At 56.2% G+C, this 21218-nt stretch overlaps 1 protein-coding gene across 2 annotated transcripts in view; it reads right to left on the bottom strand.

The window, feature by feature from the left end:
• CACNA1B (calcium voltage-gated channel subunit alpha1 B) overlaps nucleotides 1-19589 on the bottom strand; it is a 184193-nt gene extending 164604 nt beyond the window's left edge. For both annotated transcript variants that reach the window (XM_059926165.1, XM_059926166.1), the window contains exons 1-3: nucleotides 19306-19589; nucleotides 18209-18314; nucleotides 14645-14784 (exon numbers count right to left, since the gene is read on the bottom strand). In XM_059926165.1, the coding sequence (XP_059782148.1) occupies nucleotides 14645-14784; nucleotides 18209-18314; nucleotides 19306-19589 (530 nt within the window). The remainder of the gene's footprint in view (nucleotides 1-14644; nucleotides 14785-18208; nucleotides 18315-19305) is intronic.
• Between the last annotated feature and the right edge of the window lie 1629 nt (nucleotides 19590-21218).

Below are 21218 nucleotides of genomic sequence, written 5' to 3'. Positions count from 1 at the left end.
AGGGGACACGGGTTCGAGCCCTGGTCCGGGAAGATCCCACATGCCACGGAGCAACTAAGCCCATGCGCCACAACTTCTCAGCTTGCGCTCTAGAGCCTGCGAGCCACAACTACTGAGCCTGCGTGCCACAACTACTGAAGCCCGCGCGCCTAGAGCCCGTGCTCCACAACAAGAGAAGCCACCGCAATGAGAAGCCCACACACCGCAACGAAGAGTAGTCCCTGCTCGCTGCAACTAGAGAAAGCCCGCACACAACAATGAAAACCCAGTGCAGCCAAAAATATAAAATAAATGAAATAAATAAATTTTAAAAATAAATAAATACATGTAGAGGAAATATTTAAGATAATCACACTATACATTGGAGAGGATAATGGGACATAAGTTGCATAAAATTTCTATACTTCACTCAAACTGGTAAAACTACACCAATAGACTGGGATAAATTATGTATATATAATGCAATACCCAGAGCAACCACTAAAAATCCTCTACAAGGATACACTTAAAAATACTATAGATAAATCAAAACGGAGTTCTAAAGTACATTCAAATAACCCACAGGAAGGCAGGAAAAAGAAATCAAAGAAATAAAAAACAGAGAGCTCAAACAGAAACAAAAATTAAAATAGTGGACTTAAGCCCTAACAGAGCAATAATTATATTACACGGAAATGGTCTAAATAAACCAAATAAAAGACAGAATTGGTATAACGGATTAACAAATATGATCCAACTATATGCTGTCTATAAGAAACTCACTTCTAATATGATGATGCAGGCAAGTTGAAAGTAAAAAGATAAAAAAAGTTACTTCATGCACATATTAATCAAACAAAAGCTGGAGTGACTACAGTAACATCGATAAAGTAGACTTCATAGCAAATAAAACTACTAGAGACACAGAGCAACATATAATAATAAAGTCTACCCAGAAGACACAGCAACACTAAACATGCACAGGCACACCTGGGATATATTTTGGGTTTCGTTCCATACCCCCACAATAAAATGAGTATCACAATAAAGGAAGTCACATGAATATTCTGGTTTCCCAGTGCATACAAAAGCTATGTTTATACTATACTGTAGTCAACTAATTGTGCTATAATAGCATTATGTCTAAAAAAATGTACATACCTTAATTTTAAAATATTTTACTGCTAAAATATGCTAACCATCATCTGAGCCTTCAACAAGTCATAATCTTTTAGGAGTGTTTGAAATATTCCAAGAATTAACGAAATGTGACACAGAGACAAAAAGTGACCCAATGCTTTTGGAAAAAATGGCGCCAACAGATCTGCTCTATGCAGGGTTGCCACAAGCCTTCGATTTGTGAAAAAATGCATTATCTACAATAAAGTGGAGCTCAATAAATGAGGTGTGCCTGTATGTACTCAACAACAGAGCCACGAAATATGTGAAGCAAAAACCAATAGAGCTGTAAGGAAAAATAGACAAATGCACAACTATAAATGGAGACCTCAGCACCCACCTTGACAACTGACAGAACAACCAGACAGAAAATCAGCAAGGATTCAGAAGACTTATTAACACCTTCAACAAACAGGATCTAATCCACATTTATAGAACTTGCCACACAAAAACAGCAGTGTACATATTCTTGCCAAGTGCCCATGAAACATAAACAAAGATAGGCCATATCTTGAGCTTAAAATAAACCTTACCAAATTTAAAATAACCAAAATCATACAGTGTGTTCTCTGACCACATGGAATCAAGCTAGAAATTAATAACAGAAAGATACTGGAACATCTCCAAACATTTGGAAACTAAACAGCACATTTCTAAACAATCTACAGATCAAAGAAAAGTCTAGAGGAAAATTTAAGAACACATGGAACTGAATTAAACTGCAAATACAGCATACTAAAATGTGTGAGACACAGCTAAAGTGTACTGAGAGGCAAATTTAATATGCCATGTGCATACACTAGAAAAGAAGAAACGTCTCAAATCATGCATCTAAGCTCTCACCACAAGAACTGAGAAAAAAAAGAGTAAAATACACCCAAAGCAAACAGAATGCAGAAAATAATAAAAATAAGGGCAGAAATAAGTAAAACTGAAAAAAAAGAAAGAAAAAAATCATTGAAACTAAGAGCTGGTTCTTTGAAAAGATCAATAAAATTGACAAACTTCTAGCAAGACTAACCTAAACCTCCCAAAAGAGAGAGATCAAGAGAGAAGACACAAATTACCAATATAAGAAATGAGACAAGGGCTATCACTACAGACCCTGCAGACATCAAAAGGATAATGAGCGACTACTGTGAACAACTCTACACACATAAATTTGACAATTTAGACTAAATGGACTACGTCCTCAAAAAACACATACTACCACAACTCACTCAACAGGAAATAGATAATTTGAAGATCCCTATAACTATTAAGGAAATTGAATCCATAAGTTTAAAATTCCCTAAAAAGAAATCTCCTGGCCCAGTTGGATTCACTGCAGAATTCTACCAAATATTTAAAGAAGAATTCACAACATTTTTACACAATGGCTTCCAGAAAATAGAACAGAGAAGGGAACACTTCCAAATCCATTTTTGGAAGCTTGTATTATCCTGATATCAAAACCATACAAAGACAGTACCAAAAAAAAAACAAAAACAAAACAAAACAAAGCAAACAAATGACAGACCAATAGCCCTCATGAATACAGATGCAAAAATCCTTAACAAAATATTAGCAAATACAATTCAGCAATATATAAAAAGGAATTATATACCATGACCATGTTTGTTCCAGGAAGTAAGTCTGGTTCAATACTCAAAAATCAATCATTGTAATCCACCATATTAACATGCAAAGGAAGAAAGAGTCACATGATCATACCAATGCAGAAAGAGCATTGGATGAAATCTGACACTGACAAGAAGAAATCTGATTCATGACAAAAAGTCTCAGAAAAAAAATAGAGGGGAATTGCCTCAATTTAATAAAAAGCATCTACAAAAACCTACAGCAAACGTTATACTTAATGGGGAGAGTCTGAATGTTTTCCTCCTAAAACTGGGAACAAGGCAAAGGTGTCCACTCTCATTCAACTTAGTACTAGAAGTCCTGGTCAGTGTAATAAGACAAGAAAAGGAATGAGAAGGGAGACAGATTGGAAAGAAAGAGATAAAACTGTCCCTATTTGCAAATGACATACTTGTCAACATAGACAATTCCAAAGAATCTTAAAAAAAAAAGAAAAATCTCCTGGAACTAATAAGTGCATTCAGCAAGGTTGCAGGATTAGAGATAAATATACAAAAATGTACTGTTTTTCTATATACTAGCAGTGGACATGTGGACACTGAAATTTTAAATATAATACCATTTGTACTCATGCAAAAATAAAAGAAAAACTTAGATGTAAATCTAACAAAACATGCATAGCTCTTGAATCCTGAAAACTATAAAATACTGATGAAATAAGTCAAACAAGATACTGTAAAACTCTTAGAGGAAAACATAGGAAGAACACTCTTTGACATAAATCACAGCAAGATCTTTTTTGACCCACCTCCTAGAGTAATGGAAATAAAAACAAAAATAAACAAATGGGACCTAATGAAACTTAAAAGCTTTTGCACAGCGAAGGAAACTGTAAACAAGATGAAAAGACAACCCTCAGAATGGGAGAAAATATTTGCAAACGAATCAATGGACAAAGGATTAATCTCCAAATATATAAACGGCTCATGCAGCTCAATATTAAAAAAACAAACAACCCAATCAAAAAATGGGCAGAAGATCTAAATAGACATTTCTCCAAAGAAGACATACAGATGGCCAAGAGGCACATGAAAAGCTGCTGAACATCACTAATTATTAAAGAAATGCAAATCAAAACGACAATGAGGTATCACCTCACACCGATTAGAATGGGCATCATCAGAAAATCTACAGGCAACAAATGCTGGAGAGGGTGTGGAGAAAAGGGAACCCTCTTGCACTGTTGGTAGGAATGTAAATTGATACAGCCACTATGGAGAACAGTATGGAGGTTCCTTAAAAAACTAAAAATAGAATTACCATATGACCCAGCAATCCCACTACTGGGCATATACCCAGAGAAAACCATAACTCAAAAAGACACATGCACCCCAATGTTCACTGCAGCACTATTTACAATAGCCAGGACATGGAAGCAACCTAAATGTCCATCGACAGACGAACGGATAAAGAAGATGCGGCACATATATACAATGGAATATTACTCAGCCATAAAAAGGAATGAAACTGGGCCATTTGTAGAGACGTAGATGGACTTAGAGACTGTCATACAGAGTGAAGTAAGTCAGAAAGAGAAAAACAAATATCGTATATTAACACATAGATGTGGAACCTAGAAAAATGGTACAGATGAACCGGTTTTCAGGGCAGAAATAGAGACACAGATGTAGAGAACAAACGTATGGACACCAAGGGGGGAAGCGGAGGGGGGTGGGGGTGGGGGTGGGGGTGGGATGAATTGGGAGATTGGGATTGACATGTATACACTGATGTGTATAAAATTGATGACTAATAAGAACCTGCTGTATAAAAAATAAATAAATAAAATTCAAAAAAAAAAAGAAATCAAATAAGGTCTACATAAATGGAGAGACGTACCATGTCCACAGATTGGAAGACTCAACATAGTAAAGATAACAATTCTCTACAAATTAACACACAGGTTTTATACAATTCCTGTGAAGATTCTGCATATACATTGACAAGATTATTCCAAAATTTATATGGAAGCAAAGAAATTAGAATAGCTAAAACAGTTTTTTTTTTTAAATTTACTCTTAAACACTTTTCTTAAAAAAAGAATAAAGTGGGAGGAATGAGTCTGCCCAATTTTGAGACTTAAATAGTTACAGTAATCAATACAGCGTGAAACTGGTAGAGGGATGGACACACGGATCTACGGAACAGCAGTAGACCCACACAAACATGCCCAGCTGACTTCTGACAGAGACACAAAACACTTCAGTGGAGGAAATACACTGTATAGCCTTTCCAGCAAGTGCTGGAGCAACTGGATAGCCACGCACAGGAAGAAAACAAACAGAAAAGAATCTCAACTTAAGCCTCACTCCTGATACAAAACTAACTCAAAATGGATCCCAGACTTACACATAAAATATAGAATGATAAAACTTTCAGAAAAAAAGAAAAATAGGAGAAAATCATCATGACCTAGGGCTGAAAAGAGTTCTTAGACTCAAAACCACAAGCCCTATCCATAAAAGGAAAAACTGATAAGCTGGACTTCATTAAGATTCAAAACTTTTGCTCTGCAAAAGTCCCTGTTATGAGGATGAAAAAATAAGCTACAGATTGGGAGAAAACTGACTAGTAACTAACAATCCAATTAGAACCTGAGCAGAATATATGAACTGACACTTCCCCAAAATGGAGATACAGATGGCAAATAAGTCCATGAAAAGATGTCCAACATCATTGGCCATTAAGGAAATTCAAATCAAAACCACCATGATGTATCACTGCATACCTATCAAAATAGCTAAAATAAAAAATAGTGACAACACCAAACTCTTGTGAGGATATGGAGAAACTAGATCACTCATACATTCCTGGTGGGAATTTAAAAAACTGTAAAATGGTACTGCCACTCTGGATAACAGTTTGGTAATTTGTTAAAAAACTAAATATGCAACTGCAATACAGCCCCGTAATTGCACTCCTGGGCGTTCATCCCAGAGGAATGGAAACTTATGTTCACACAAAACCTGTGCATGGATGTGCAGAGCAGCCTTGTGGGTGGTATTTCAAAAACTGGAAACAACCCACATGTCCTTCAACAGGTGAATAGTTAAAGAGACAATGGGCAGTAAAGAGAAACAAAGTATAGACACATGCAACAGCGTGATTCAATCATCCTCAGCGAGTCATCCTGAGTGAACAAAGCCAATCCCAAAAGGCACCATTCCATTTGCATAATGTTCTTAAAGTGACAAAATGATGGACATGGAGACTGGATTGTGGCTGTCAGGGACTGAGAAGCAGTGAGGTCAGAGGAAAGTGGGAGCAGATACAAAAGGGCAACAGGAGGGGTCCCGGTGGGGATGGAGTTTCTGTGTCTTGACTGTGCCATTGTCGACATCTTGGTTGTGAAATTGTGCTACAGCTTCACAGGACATTACCCTCAGAACCCTCTCTGCATATTGTGCATCTACAATTAGCTCAAAATAAGATATTTAGTTTTTTAAAAGGGGATGTTAATAACAGCATCTAGCCCAGGATGGTTGTAGGATGATTACATTAGCAGACCAGCCAGCACGCAGGAAACTTCATGGAAGAGTCAGCTTGTACCTTTTGTTCTCCCTTCCATGTCTCAGGAGCTCACGCTGCCCACCTCCCTCTGCCCACCTGCTCTGGTGCTTTCACCAGAGGGCTCTGCACCCCCACTGCCCACCTCCCAGGCTGGGGACCCAGAGAAGCACAAGTAAGTGCACCACCCCAGGGGTCTTACGCCCTGGAAAGAGCCCCTCATGGAGACTGAGTCCAGGCCATGCGGGCAGGGACAGGGCTGGAGGGGTCTTGCACGTGCCTCTGCTGTGTCCTTGCATCAGTGTGTGTTGCAGGGCTGGTCGGCCTTGGACTGTACCCCAGTGGAAACACTGTGCCCCAGAATTGATTCGGTGACGGGAAGAAGGGAGCTCTTGCTTCACGCCCGTCCCCTCCCCATCACTGCATTCTCAGAACCCAGACCCGAGATCGCAGGTGCAGGGCCCGCAGACACAGGGGGTGGCAGGGCTGGCGGCTCCCTCAGGGATTCCCACCCTCAGACTGGAGGCTTCACCACGCCCAGGACACCCCCGGACCTCCCCCGGGCTCAGCAGCGCCCCCCGACCCCTGCCCCGGTCCAGGCTGGAGAGGGTCCTAGGGTGGGCGGGCAGCCCTGCCTTCAGCCCGTCCTCAGTGCCTGGTGCTGTGGTGTGTTGTCAGGCCCGGGAGGCTGACAACAGACCTGGAGGAGTGAGAAAGGGCCCACGGCCAGCGGAAGGTGAGGTGGGGAGGAAGACGCTGGCCCCACAGCCGCCTCACCCGGGCCCACAACATGGCAACCACAGCACAGCCGGGCCTGGAGCCACACGATCGCCCGGGGTCAGTCACATGGCACCCTGTGCCCATCGGGGCCGGGGCAGGCTCCCTGCTCTCCCAGCTGGATTCCAATCCCACAGTATTTGCTGCACACTGGGAACCGGGGCACCGAGGCAGTGGGGCCAACGGACGCTCGTCAGAGGAGCCTGGGGTCTGAGCACAGCCTATTATGGACTAAACTGTGTCCCCCCCGCCCCAAATTCCTGTGTGAAGCTCTAACCCCCAGAGGGACTGTATTTGGAGACGAGGCTCTTAGGAGGTAAATGCTTAAACAAGGTCAAAAGGATGGGCTTTAATTTAATAGGATGAATCTAACCGAACACGAAGAGAACCCAGAGACCTCTGCACACACGGAGAAGCAGTCCCGTGAAGACACAGTGGGAAGGCCACCGCCTGCAGGCAGGAAGAGGGCCTCGCCTAAAGCAACCCTGCGGGCACCTTGATCTCGGGCGTCCAGCGTCCAGACGGTGAGACGGTGAACGTCTGCTGTCTCAGCCCCTGACCCCCGTCTGTGGCCTCTGTTACAGCGCCTGAACTAACACAGCTCTCAGGGGGAACGTCCGTCAGCAGGGAGGGGCTGTCACGGAGCCAGCCGGTAGGGAAGCCCCTTGGGGCGAGGAAAGGGCAGAGAGGCCCGCCAGGTGGGGACGGGGGTGGGTGGTGAGCTGAGAGAAGACAGACGCACAGCCCATCCCACAGGAAGCAGGGGGCCCAGCCGTGCGCACGGGCTCTTTCTCTCCAGGAGGGGCTGTAGTGTCGGGGACTCTGAGAGTGGCCCCCCGGGGGGAGGCTGAGACCCAGAGAAAGAGGGGCACAGTGGGGCAGCAGCGAGGCGGCTGGCTGCGTGAGCAACAGGACACCCAGGCGCCTGTGACAGGTGACCTGCGGGATCTGCGAGTTCCAGGTCCGTGTGAGTGCAGATGGGCTGCAGGCGGTGGGGAGGCCCTGGGTGGAGATGAGGCCTGGCCTGCCCATCCCTAGAAGGACTTGCTCTCCCGTCCCCTTCCCCGGGCCAGGGACCGGCTTTGGCTCCAGGCCTAGTAACCCAAGAAGACATTAGCCACCATTCTCACCTCCAGGTGAATCTGCAGCTCTGGGCTCAGCGGTGTGAAGTGGGGGTGAGGGGAGCCGCCTGGAGCTGAGCGGGAAGACAGAGCCCAAGGCCCAACTGCCCCACCCACCCAAACAGCTGCAGGTGTACCCACCACCCATGGGCAAATGCTCCCGCCCTCCCCAGGCATGAACTTGACCTCCTGTGACCTCTGCAGGTGCACCAGGCACAGGATACATGGATAGGTGAGCAGTTGCCCCGGGCCACCTCTCAGAGGCACTCGGGGCTTGGCATCCTGTGGGCACCAGGCGGCGGCAGCCCCAGGGGGCCCAGCACCCGGGACGAGAGCCGGCAGCGCGGCACAGCGCGGCTGAGCTCCAGGTCCGAGGCCGGGCAGCCTGCATTCCCTGTCCTGCCAGGACCCCCAGGCCCTTGGAGCTGGGCGGTGGGGCCTCTCCCTCAACACATGGGGCGGGGTCTGCAGGCAGCGGCCAGGAGGGGCCTGGCTCTGGCTCCCCACACCCCCCAGAAGAGTGACAAGAACCCTAAATCAGAGGAAGACGGGGGAGGAGGAACGGGGCGGGGGGGCGGGGGGCAGAGACACAGGCAGGGGAGTAAGCTGCTCCTCCGTAAACACCCAGCGGCGAGCGCGAGGAGGGAGGCTGGGATCCCCCCCGACCCGCCCGCCTCGGGGGTCACACAGCCCAGCACGGGGCTCCGGGCCTGTCCCCAGGGACTGACAGGCCCCGTGGGAGGCCACTGGCAGGAGGCAGGCACCTGGGGGCCGGGCACAGGGTGCCTCCCCCCAACTCCGACCCGGCCACACAGCACAGGAGGCCTGCAGAGCCCGGGGCCGGGCCTGCTCTGAATCGTCAGTGAAGCCTCGGGGACGCTGCCTGGAGCGTAATAATGGGGGCCGGACAGCTCCCTTCTGCCGCTCCAGGGGCCACTTGTCAGACCTCAGGCCCCTCCTCTGTCCCGACCGCTTCCAGCCTCAGGTGGGGACGGGAGAGAAAGTCCGGCAAACCCCCAACCTGACCAGGCATCACAGACCCCGCCTGCAGGACCACAGTCACAGGACGCAGGAGGAGCCCACGGGCGGCGGCTCCAGCCCTGAATGCGAGCTCTAGTGCCCGCGCTCGGACACGCCCTGGGGCCGGCCCACGTCCAAACCCACTGCCGCTGGTCACTCAGACACGGTGTCCCTAGTCACCTCAAACCTGGGCACAGCGTCCCTGGCTGCCACACGTGGACACAGGGTCACCGTGCACCTCGGCCCGTACCTGCTGGCCCCTCCTCACCCAGGGCAACGTCCTCCGCGGCCCGGCCTCCCCACAGCGCTCTCCCGCGCCCTCTGACCAACTTCGCGTCCATGCCCAGTGCAAACGCCTCTCCCTAGCGGCGCCACAGGACGCCCAGGCCAGGGAGGGAGGACCCTGAGCTCTAATTACAGGTCCTGGAGAGAAATCCCGGCTTAATTTGGACTGAAATGAGAGGCTGTGGTTGGAAATGTCCCCTTCGGGAGTCACCTGTCTGAGCTGGGACACGTTTCTCTGCTGTCCCCGAGGAAGGCTCCAGGCTGGGGCTGGGGCTGTGACGGGGGCAGGGACACCCATGGCCTCGGGGTCCTCTGCCAGCACAAAGAGGTCCCCGGGCTCTGAGGGGACCCTGTTGCTGCCCCTACTCCCAGCTGCCATCAACCTGTCAGGACCGCAGGGTGGGCTGGGGGCTGCCGACGGGATGGGGAGGGCGGAGGTGGTGACGCGGGGACACACCAGCTACAGACAGGCTGGGGACGCGGGTGCCACACTCGGGGGTGCCAGCGGGTTTCCTGAGGACAATCAACCAGACCAGTGCTTCCTGCAGCTCCACCCCAGTCCAAGCCCCCTCGCCTCCCTGGGGCACTGCTCCCCGCCCAGGACCGGCCCCTGCACCCGGAGCCCCCCCAGCAGGCCCCGCGGCCTCCCTGCATCCTCACCCTCCGCCCCCTCCCGGGCTCCGGACACCTCTGCTCAAGGTCCTTCTTAGGGACCTTCCCTGACCCCGTGAAGGGGAACTTCACCGCACCCCGCCCCGGCCTCCTGCTCCACCGCCCCGCGTGGCAAGACCCTGGCTCCCCTCGTCCACCCAGGACACGAGTCCAGCGCTCTGGCTGCGTCGCCGCTACTCCCTGCCTCCCGGACCTGGCCCGTCTGCACACAGGCTCCGGCCCCCACCTAATTAAACCCTCCGCCCCTCCCCTCCCCACTGCCACGGCCCAGTCCTCTGCCGGCTTTGCTGTAAAACTCCCTCAAAGGTGGAAGAGCTGCCCCAGGTGCTCACCACGCACCCTTCCCATTCCCGCGGGACCTTCCCCTGCAAGCTCTCGGGAGACCCCATCAGCCGCACGGTGCCCAACGCCGCGCTCAGCCGCCCATCCTCCTCTCGCTCCTGCCTCCTCGGCACCGTCCCCACCCACCTCACCAACGTATCAGCTCTGGGGTCCCGGGGTTCAGTCATGGGCAGCTTCTCCTCCAAACTCCCCACTCCCTGGGGATCCTGTCCGGTCTCAGGCTCTCAAGGCCACAGATACACCTGTGTCCTGGTATTGACACCGCCAGCCAAGCCCTCTCCCCAAGTATCTAGATGGCTCATCCCCTCACATCCCTCAAAAGTCACCTCACTAGTGAGTCTCCTCTGACCACCGACACCAAGCAACAGCCCCCCAGTCCACACCGCGTTCTCCTTGAGCCCCTTCCTACACGGGAAGACGAAGCACGCTACCGTCACAGAAGGAGCGGTCTCCAGGGCACACCTGCCCCCAGGCGCCGTGATGCGGCCGTGACCTGCCCTTGCCGAGCCTCTGCGCACAGAGAGGACACAGCGCGGGGCAGGGAGACGGGGCCCCCCAAGAACGCAGCCCACGGGGCAGGCGCCTGGGGGTCTTGTTCACTGCTGTGTCCTCAGCACCAGGCAAAGGCTCACTGAATCTGAATAAATGAGTGATCAAGGGACGGTGAGTGGGCGGGGCAGTGCCGGGCGGGGCAGCTCGAGGAGCTGGAAACGCGTGGACAGGACGCAGGACAGAGGGCGGCAGGCAGGGCAGCCCCTCACCTGGCTCCGTGGCCAGGACTAGATGCTGTGCCCCCTGCAACGCCAAGCGTGCACCCAGGCGCAGTTTACAGGTGAGGACATGAGGTTAAGAGGCTTCCCTGATGCAGGGAGCGGCCCTCGTTCCATCAGGGCCCTCCCACAACCTGCGTGCCAGCCTCAGAAGTAGAAGGGAGCCCAGCTGGTCTCTGGGGACAAGTCAGCACCAGGGCCTCCCCGGCCAGAGCCCTTCCCCTCCCCACCATGGGCCTCCGGCCCTCTGAGCACCAATTAAGTCAACCCTAATTAAAAACAACAAAGTAGGGAACTTCCCTGGTGGCGCAGTGGCTAAGAATCTGCCTGCCAATGCAGGGGACCCGGGTTCGAGCCCTGGTCCAGGAAGATCCCACATGCCGTGGAGCAACTAAGCCCGTGCGCCACAACTACTGAGCCTGCGCTCTAGAGCCCGCGAGCCACAACTACTGAAGCCCGGGCGCCTAGAGCCCGTGCTCCGCAACAAGAGAAGCTACCGCAATGAGAAGCCCGCGCACTGCAAGGAAGAGTAGCCCCTGCTCGCCGCAACTAGAGGAAGCCCGCGTGCAGCAACAAAGACCCAACGCAGCCAAAAATAAATAAATTAATTAATTTTTTAAAAAGGGAAGGAGAAATAACGTCCCTCCCCCCCCGCCATGGCTACCCACAGGGACCTCAGCTCAGGAGGGCTTAGAGTTAGGCGTTCTTCCCTGGGTTCCCTGGGGCAAGCACTCACCCCAAAATGGACCAGGGCCTCCCTCCATCACGCACCACACACACACACACACGTGCACACATGCACATACATACAGGCACACACACATACAGGTGCACACACGTGCACAGACGCACATGCGCACGCATACATGAGTACACACACAGGTCACGAGTCCCTGGGTGCTGCAAGCAGGAGCAACAGAGCAGCTCCCGCACGTGACTCTGGGACATAGATCACCCTCCCCATCTGGGGGCTCCCCTCCCAACCCAGCGCCACCCCTGGGGACAAGGTGCAGAGAGAGGGGGCCTGGAAACCATTGGTGCCAACTCACAGCGAGAGCAGAGACTCCAGGACCCAGATGAGAGACACAGAACAGGCAGAAAGAGAAAGAGACAGAGAAAGAATGAGAGAGAAAAAGCAAAAAGACACAGAGAAACAGAGACGTCGAGAGGCAAAGAAATACCGAGAAGGCAAAGAAGAGATAAAGGGTCAGTGAGGCAGAGAAGATTAGAAATGGGGAGACAAAGACCAAGAGAGTAAGACAAGGAGACAGGGACGGAGGGAAAGAGAGACAGAAACAGGGTTGGCGGGGTAGGAGAGAGGCCCACGAGAAGAAGAGACAGAAGCGAGGAGAGGTAGGAAAGAGGAGATGGAGAAACAGATGGACCGAGGTCAGGATCTCCAAGTCTGGGCTGGGGGCAGAGTTAAGGTCTCGGGACCCTTGGGATCCCCCTGCTGGGGCTCCCAGGAAAGTGAGCCCATCCTCTTCTCTCTTGTGCCCCGGAGAGTGTCGTCAATGGCAAGAGAGAACAGCCACCCTTGGAGGTCTCTCCTAGCCCTCACAGGGGGACGGGGCTCCCTGGACCTGGAATCAGGACATGTTTGTTGGAAGACCCAGGGGTCCTGCCAAGGGGTCGGTGAGGGCTCCTGCCTCCCCGCCTTGCTCCCAGCAGTCCAAACACTCAGCACCATGGAGAGCATCCCCAGAGGCGGGGTCCCACCATCCCGCCCAGCTCCCAGCTGGCCCAAGCACAGAGCACCCTAGCTTCAATAGCCCATTACTTCAGCAGATGCTCCCTGACCCTCCTGGGGGCCCTCCCAGAGCTAGGCTCTGGGGACACCCAGAAAAATAAGACGCCATTCTTATCCTCAGGGACTCACATCTAGAGGGAGAGAGAGATGTAAACAGCCAGCGACGCTCCTCGCCAGCCCGCGCAGTGCCCACTGGACTGTGGGAGCACCCTGCCCTCCGAGGGGCCACGCCCACCTCCAGACCCCCACCAGCAACATCGGTGGGACCTCAGAGGGCTTTCTGTAAAAGCCCCCGCTGCCACCGCCACCGAGGGCAGCAGGCGGGTGTGGGCGGCGCACACCGCACCGCAGGACCGCGCGGCTCCCCGCTCCCTTCCCTTCCCGGCCATTAGGAAAAATGAAAGGAAAACAGCAAGATGCCCGGAAAGCCTATCATATCCGATTTCAGCGGCACCCGTCCCGTCACAGCCGGTGACAGGCTGGTGCCACAGGTGCAAAGACAGAAAGGGAAGCTGAGGCACAAGGCCCACCAGCCCCTCCGTCACCTCCAGGGAGAGACCCTCTGAAGGCGAGGCCACCTCAACTCTGGCCCATGCCAGGCATGCTGCCGGCACCTCTGGGGCCAAGCCACCGGCAGTTCGAGCAGACAGCGGGGCAGGCCCCCCAGGATGGGGCGGGTGAGGGGGGCCTCATTCGGGAGCCCAGAGGCCATTTAGCCAAGTCTGTTTGTCCTCACATGCGGCACAGGACAGAGACCTGGCCGCAGCCTCCTGTCCCTTGGAAGGAGTGTTCTGGGCCACAGTGGGGCTCCGAGCCTCCCTGGGACCACAAGGTCCCAGAAGCAGCGGCTGCAGTCCGCCAGGGCGGGGCCTCTGGGACCTGGGCTGTGCAAACAGGCTCTGTGGAGCAAACACCTAGCCGCTCACCCCCAACCCCAGCCCAGCCCCAGCCTCAGCCTACTGGCCAGAGGAACAGGGCAGAGGCCCTGAACACCCATCAGGCAGATGGAAACACTATGGCCCTGAAGGCTGGGGCCTCCATGATGAAGAGCAGGGCATTCTACCCGCCCTCCAATGCAGCCCAGCCCAAGCTGACTTTCTGGATCTCCTGGGTTGTTCGGAAACCACGAGCTGGCAATTGTTAGGGCCACCTGAGGAGGACAGTGGGTGGCAGGACACACTGATTAAGCGCCTTCCTGGAACCAGAAACTGTGACGACACACCAGCACGGGCTCATCCAAGCACAGCTCCAGGAAGACGTGCCCGAGAACCCTTCAGGCAGGAGACCCAAACACACAAACGTGCCCCCCAGGTCACGGGGCGACAGAGGCAAGGTTGGAGCCCAGGATTTACAGAATAAGGCCCAGAGCCCTCCCCTGCCCTGGTGACCTGCCCACGGCACCAGCAGCTCTGTAAGCAAGCCTCGCCCGAGGACAGAGCACCGTCGACGGCCCCTCAGCCAAGATCACAGCCCAGGCACCTCCTGGGGAGAAACAATGCCCGTCCCACCAGCACCCACCCCGTGAGGACCATCACGAAGCCGGGGCCTCCAGCGTGCCCGACCCTGCCCCTCACAGAGGGCACCCCGGGCCCAGCACCCACCCCGTGAGGACCACCACGAAGTCCATGACGTTCCAGCCATTCCGCAGGTAGGAGCCCTTGTGCAGGACGAAGCCCAGCGCGATGATCTTGATCCCGGCCTCGAAGCAGAAGATGCCGATGAAGTACGGCTCCGTGTCGTCCTGAGGAGAAGCGCAGAGCAAGGTCACCACCGCCCGGGGTGTGGCAGGCGAGGAAACCCCCCACCACCCACAGACTCGTCTCTTCCATCACGGGCCTGTTTGATCTCTGCTGAGTTCCCCTAACAGGGCAGGTGGCCCTGTCCCCGCAGCCAGCGACACCCGATCACAGTAGGAAGGGGCTCCCACCCCCAGAAGCCCTGCAGCAGGGGAAGCAATAACAACAATGACAAAATTGGGGGGGGGGGGTTTCCCACAATCACTAGGACAATCCTCATGATAACACCTCACATGCATTCAGCACTATTCTCATCCCCATCCTAGAGGAAACTGAGGCACAGAGAGGTCAGGAACTGGGCCGGAGACTCACAGCTCGCTAGAGGCAGAGACAAATCCTAACCCAGAGGTGACCTGGGTCTGATCCTGGGCTCGAACCGCTACGGGGACAACGGCCCAACTCCCGAGAGGACAGCCCAGGATCCACGCATCCCTTCAGCACACACCTTCTGGAGAAGCAAAACATGTACATCTTGGGGGGAGCAAGCATGGCCGGGCCTCAGGGAGCCTCTGGAGGGCGAGGCATCCAGCTGGGCGAAAAGGAAAGGAATTCCGGGCGGAGGGAACAGTGTGAGCAAAAGAATGGGGACAGGAGAGGGCAGGGCCGACACGGGCCGGGACCCTGGTGGCGAGCACAGTGGGGACGAGCTGCGTGCACTCAGGGAGAAGACACACAGACGGGGTGGAGAGTGACCAGGGGCGTCACGCACTTGGGAAGGGTGGCAGACAGAGCCTCGGTGCAGGTGACCCGCAAGCTGGACCAAGGGGACACAGGGGGCGGGTCAGCATGGCAAACAGCCTGAGTGCAGACCACGGACACAGAAGTGGGCAAGGGGGCAGCGGGAAGGTCCTGCCCTCAGGACTATGGGAGCCACGGGGGGACTTGTCCTCCGAAGGCTGCTCTGCCAGGGAGGGCTCGGGCCTCAGGGCCCAGCCTCCAGGGGCTGCAGGGGAGGGGAGGGCCGGACTGGTTCCCTGTGGGTGTTGCCAGTTCCCACTCAGGACCAGCAGCCTGAGCCTTCCTCCCCAGAGAAGCCTGGCCCTCCAGGGCTCTCCCACCTGACCTGGTGAACCCCCAGCCTGGCGTCCACCGTGGCCCGGTTCTCCTGTCCTACCACCCTGATGCTGACTCACGAAGGATCATTCCCCGGAGGCTTCTGGTCTGGTTTAGTTGGAGGGTCCCCTCTCCCCGAGAGAAGAGGCCGCTGACCACCTGCCCTGGGTTAACAGCTGGGCCCCAGCAAACAGATGTTCACAGAAGAAGAGCAAGCCAGCGCCAGGAGACGGGGCGGGGCCCCTCCCCAGACCCCTCCCCAGACCCCTCCCCAGACCTTCCCTCACAGCTCTTCCCCCAGCCCCACCCTTGATCACACTTGGCTGAGGGCTGGCTCAGGGCAGGGGTGAGACTGCAAGCCCAGGGCTCCAGCTGAAGGCCACTCAGGAAGTTGATGGGTGTGTGGGAAGCGGAGCCCCCAGAGACAGGGAGCTGTGGAGCCCCACCCCCAGGCCAGGCTGCCCCTGTGCCACACGGCCCCCGCCCAGGCCGCTGCGTCCGGACTCCCATCCATCTCAGGGGCCTCCAGGCCTCCAGGGGGGCACGTTCTGCTTATTCTCCCCACAGCTCAGCCCCCACCTCCTACAAGCATACCGACCCCCATCACCACAAAGCAAACCCGCCCTCACCTGTGAGGCAGGAGCTCAGACGTGGCTGGACACACGGCTGGCCTACTCAAGCCTGCTGCCGGAGCCTGGCTGCTTGCACACTGGCCTCCCCGCCCCCCGCCCCACCCCGGCCTGTATCCCTCTGGCCCCACCCCTGTTGGACTTCCTTAGAGATGTGACCACGCCCTGTGGCCTGGCGTTCAAGGCTCCCTGCCGGAAACCCCAGTTCCCTCTCACTTTCACCCTCTTCTCCGGCCTCCAGAGTGGACCCCCACCACCAAGCATGTGGCAGGCATGGGGCCCACAACACCAGCAGGAACCTGGGGCCCAAAGAAGGCGAGCGACCCTGTTCGGCTCCACACCTGGGCAAGAGTCACGCAGGGACCACACCCCACTCTGCCCGACTGTGCTGTCTTTCACACTCCTCCTCCCCCCGAGCCCCACAGCAGAAGCCCCTCCTGGCCGTCCTTGCTCCTGGAGAAACGACTGCCCCGTGATCCCCCATCTCCTGGCTGACCACCCAGGCTGTCACTTCCTTGCCTTCTCGTGGTGCCCACCCAACTGAGAGCACCCCCAGGGCAGCCTTACTCTGTCTCCCCTTCCCCACCCCTTGGCCTGGAGTTCAAGGCCTGAGCAGAGCACTGAACAGGCCCTGTTTCATCAACGCTTTTCTCCACTGAAGTTAGGGAAGGAGCTTGGACAGAACCGGTCACTTGCCAGGGTGTGGAAAAGAGGGATCAGCCTCTGGCTGCCCGGTGCCCCCAGAAGTGTCTCCTCCTCGGGGACCTCAGGACCTCCAGCAGCTCTCCAGCCAGGCCCCAGGCTCCCTCTCCAATCCCCGCACCTGCTCTTCCTTCTCTCTGCTCTGAAGCTCGGTCTCTCAGGCCCCTGGGAGCCCACACCAAGCCCAGGCAAAGGGGCCAGGGCAGCAGGGGTGGCTGGGGCTAGGGGACATAACCTCACCCTTGAAATGGGGCTCATCTCCTCAAGCAGCACCCTTCCCCCTGCCCCAGCACCTCCAGACACCTTGACCTGGCATCCTGACTCCTGTGGGTTCTGTACTCCAACACGGGAAAACATAGGGGTCTGGGGAGCTCCAGGCAAGAGTGGTGGAAGCGATATTCGGGACGTTTGGGAAGAAAGCCTGGGAAGGAGTGCTTCCCACGGGAAGCGGCGGGCCCACAGGGAAGGAACTCCAAGCAGAGCCAGGGAAGACAGCTCTGAAGGAGAGGCTGACAGTCCTGAGACCAAGGGCTGCACCTCGGGGGCCGAAGATTATCACAGCCCTGCAGGGAAGGGTGGGCAGCTAGCCCCACCCCCACTCACGGAGCCCGACCCTCCTCAACCTGGGCCATTATGAACGCCCTTCCCACACCCCAGCTTTAGCTCTTAGTTTCTTAGTCCGTGTGGACTGGACAGGTGTAGGGGTGGCTAGTGGCACTGGGCAGAGCAGCTGCCGGCTAAAATGGCCCCTCTCAAGCCACCCTTCCCCAGCAGGGGCTGAGCTGGCTATCCCACTCTCCTGGCCCTTCAGGGAAGTGCTAGCTTCCCGGGTTCTATCCTTTTCCTCCACTGAAGGAGGGGCAGCTGCCCAGACTACCCTGCCCGAGGAAGCTGTGCCCGATCACGGATCCTTAAAGGGTCGTGGAATCAGACAAGCTGCCGCCACCCCACGCCCCGCCCTCAGGCCGGCCGCCACCGCACTCACCAGCCGCTCAGACATGGGCGTCTTGTCTCCGTCGGGGAGGTGCTGCTCCAGTGCCAGCACGATACAGTTGGCGATGATGGTGGCCAGAATCATGTACTCAAACGGAGTGCGTGGGTTAAGGACTGGCCAGGAGGCGCCAAAGAGGAGAGGCGAGGAGACCAAGGCCGACAGCGAGGAGACCAAGGCCGACAGCGCGCAGTGCAGCAGCCGGGGCCAGGCCGCCTCCGGAGGGGCTGAGAATGACCGGGTCCGGAGTCCACCCCGCCCTTCCCGCCCTCATCCTCGGGGCTGCCGCGAGGGACGCCTCCGCAGTCGCGGCCACCAGCCCCTCAGCACGTCCCCGCGGCCGTCAGCACCGCGGACAGCGCCTCCGCCGCGGCTCCGCCCGGCTCCCGCGCCCCGAGGGAGGGGGCTGTGGGCCCCCAGCGCGCGGCTGGAGGAAGGACCCCGCGCAGGCGCACACTCCCACCTAAAGACACACGCAGCCACATGTACCTACACAGGCACGTGAGCATACATGTACCGAGAGTCCCGAACGCACGCACGCGCAGCACCGGGTTCATGCTATGCCCGCACACACGCAGGCACCTGCAGCCAGGCGCGCGCACGGGCTCGCGTCCCCCGGGTGCTCACACCTACACAGACACCGATTCGCCCTCGGGTGCCCTCCAGGCTGGCCGCGCGCTCTGCGCCCAGACCGTGGAAGCGAAGGGACGAGCCCAGGGGCAGGGGGCTCCGCCCAGCGTCCACCCCGCTCCCGCGGCCGCTGCCACCACGACCACACACACACACACACACACACACACAGAAACACACAAACACGCACGCACACGCTGCGCGCGGAGGGGGCCCGGAATCCGCCCCGCCCCCTCCTCGCCGAGCCGACCCGATGCACCTCTCCCCAGGGCGCACCCTCCTCCAGCCCCGGGAAAGATGGCCACTGGGCGCCGCACGCGACCGGCCCCCGCCCCGGCCCCCCGCCCAGGCCGCCCCTCCCAGACCCGGCGAGGCGCGGACGCCCGACGCCGCACCCGTGGCCGTCCCCGCGACCTCGGGCGGCCCCCGGTCCCCGCCCGGCCCGGCCCCCGGCAGGATATGGCCACTCGGTGATGCGCTTGGCGTATTTGCGGACGACGTTGTCCTCGCTGAAAACGAAGAGCGAGCGGTTGACGGTGAAGCAGTTCTGCTTGACCGGGATGGGGTTGTACAGCGCCATGGTCCGCGCGCGCTGGGCGATCGACTGCTTGTAGAGGACCCGCTGGCCCGGCTGCAGACCCCCAGGGCCCGGGCCGCCCGCCCCGCCGGCCCCGCCGCCCCGGGCCCGCTCCCCGCCGCCGGCGCCCCCATAGCGGCCGCCCAGCTCGTCCCCGAAACGGACCATGGCTCCCGGGCGCTGCGCGCATCCCCCGGCCCGGCGGCCCCGCGGAGATGGGAGGGCGCGGGGCGCGCCTGGCGCTCGTAGTGGAGCAGCCGCGGAGCCGCCGGACCCACACGAGACCTCGCCCGGCAGACCGCCGCCGCACCCGACTCTGCCGCCCGCACCACGCCCTATAAGGGGCCGGTCACGTGGCAGCGCCCGACCAATCCGCGCCCGCCCCGCCTGCCTGGCTCCCGCCCGCCCCGCCCCCAGCCGGCCGCCCCCGCCCTGTCCCCCTGCCGGGTCCGGCCGCCGGCCCTGGGGGCTGCGCCTCGGCCCTCAGCTCCTCCTGGGCTGCGCCCGGGCTGGGCGGCAGCGGTGAGCGTGCGCCCTCCGCGCGTCCCGCCTCGCGCCCGGCCGGCCGCTGGCCAGATGCTGAACTGGGAGGCTCAGGCCAGGAGCTGGGCGGGGCTGGGAGTCCTCGACGGCTCGCTGAGCGGCACAAACGAACCCCTCCTTCCCCCCAGGAGGCATCACCATCGGCGAGACGCTGTAGCCCAAAGGGGGGGTGAGGCCCCTAGCTCCCCACGTTTCTTTCCACACCTCACTCCTCCCAGCGGCCACATCGCCCACTCCCCTCCCCCTCGCTGCGGACACCGGCCTCTTCCCAGAAGATGTTGGCTCCCGGCCCTCTCCTGCCATCCTTTCGGGGTCTTCGACATCCGTATAGAGGATGCTTTCAACTCCCTGGTCTTGGGTTTTCAGGATGCACAGCTCTGTCCTGGGGCCCCTCCGCCCTCAGTCGTATCCTGGACTTTCCCATCACCACACACTGAATCAGCTCCAAAACCTCAATTCAGAGATTCCTGCGTCCCACCATTCCTTCGATAAAAATTTAAAGAGAGCCTGTTGTATGCTATTCATCCAGCCAGCCAACCAGCCTCTCCACCAAGCGCCTATTAGATGCCAGGCGCTAGGCTCCCAGCTCAGCCTTCACGGAGCAGACATTCTCCTACAAGGAATGGCAATGTTCACAGTGGGCTTACTTTGTGCCAGGCACTGTTCTACTCGATTCACACATGATTTGCTCATCTGGTCCTCACAACGTCCAAATAAGAAGCCTTTCCCGAGTCAGTGGCAGAGGAGGTAAGCCGAGTGTCCCTTCCACCAGCACGCGGACAGCAAATCAATACTGCCGGCAGCACCAGGTAGCAGCGCTGTGAAAACAGAACAAGGAGATAAGGATGCCGGGGTTGGGGGGAGAGGGGGCGGCTTTTCTACTACCCAGTCAGGGAAGACAACTTTCAGGAAATGATCCTTGAGTGGACCTGAACGTTGTAGAATGAGACAGGACAATGAGTGCAGAGACCCTGGGGTGGCCATGCAGGCCAAGATCTGGGCTCCAGCTTCTGTTTTCAGTGTGATGGGAAGTCAGAGCAGAGTTCTGAGCAGACAGGTGGTCACCTGACTCCTGTTCTAAAAGGATCCCTCTGGCTGCTGGGGAACAGACTGCAGGGGTACAGTGTGCGCATCACCTAGGATGTATTCAGAGGTAAGCAACCCAATTCCCAGGTGTCAGTGACGATACAATAGTTTTAACCTCACTTACTAAGTCATAAAGTATGCCATTTCAGGAACACAGACTCTTCCTAT

Source organism: Balaenoptera ricei, chromosome 6 (genome assembly GCF_028023285.1).
Source record: "Balaenoptera ricei isolate mBalRic1 chromosome 6, mBalRic1.hap2, whole genome shotgun sequence".
Taxonomy (NCBI): domain Eukaryota; kingdom Metazoa; phylum Chordata; class Mammalia; order Artiodactyla; family Balaenopteridae; genus Balaenoptera; species Balaenoptera ricei.
The sequence above is the reverse complement of the archived record's forward strand: the minus strand, read 5'-3'. Positions and strand labels throughout refer to the sequence as shown.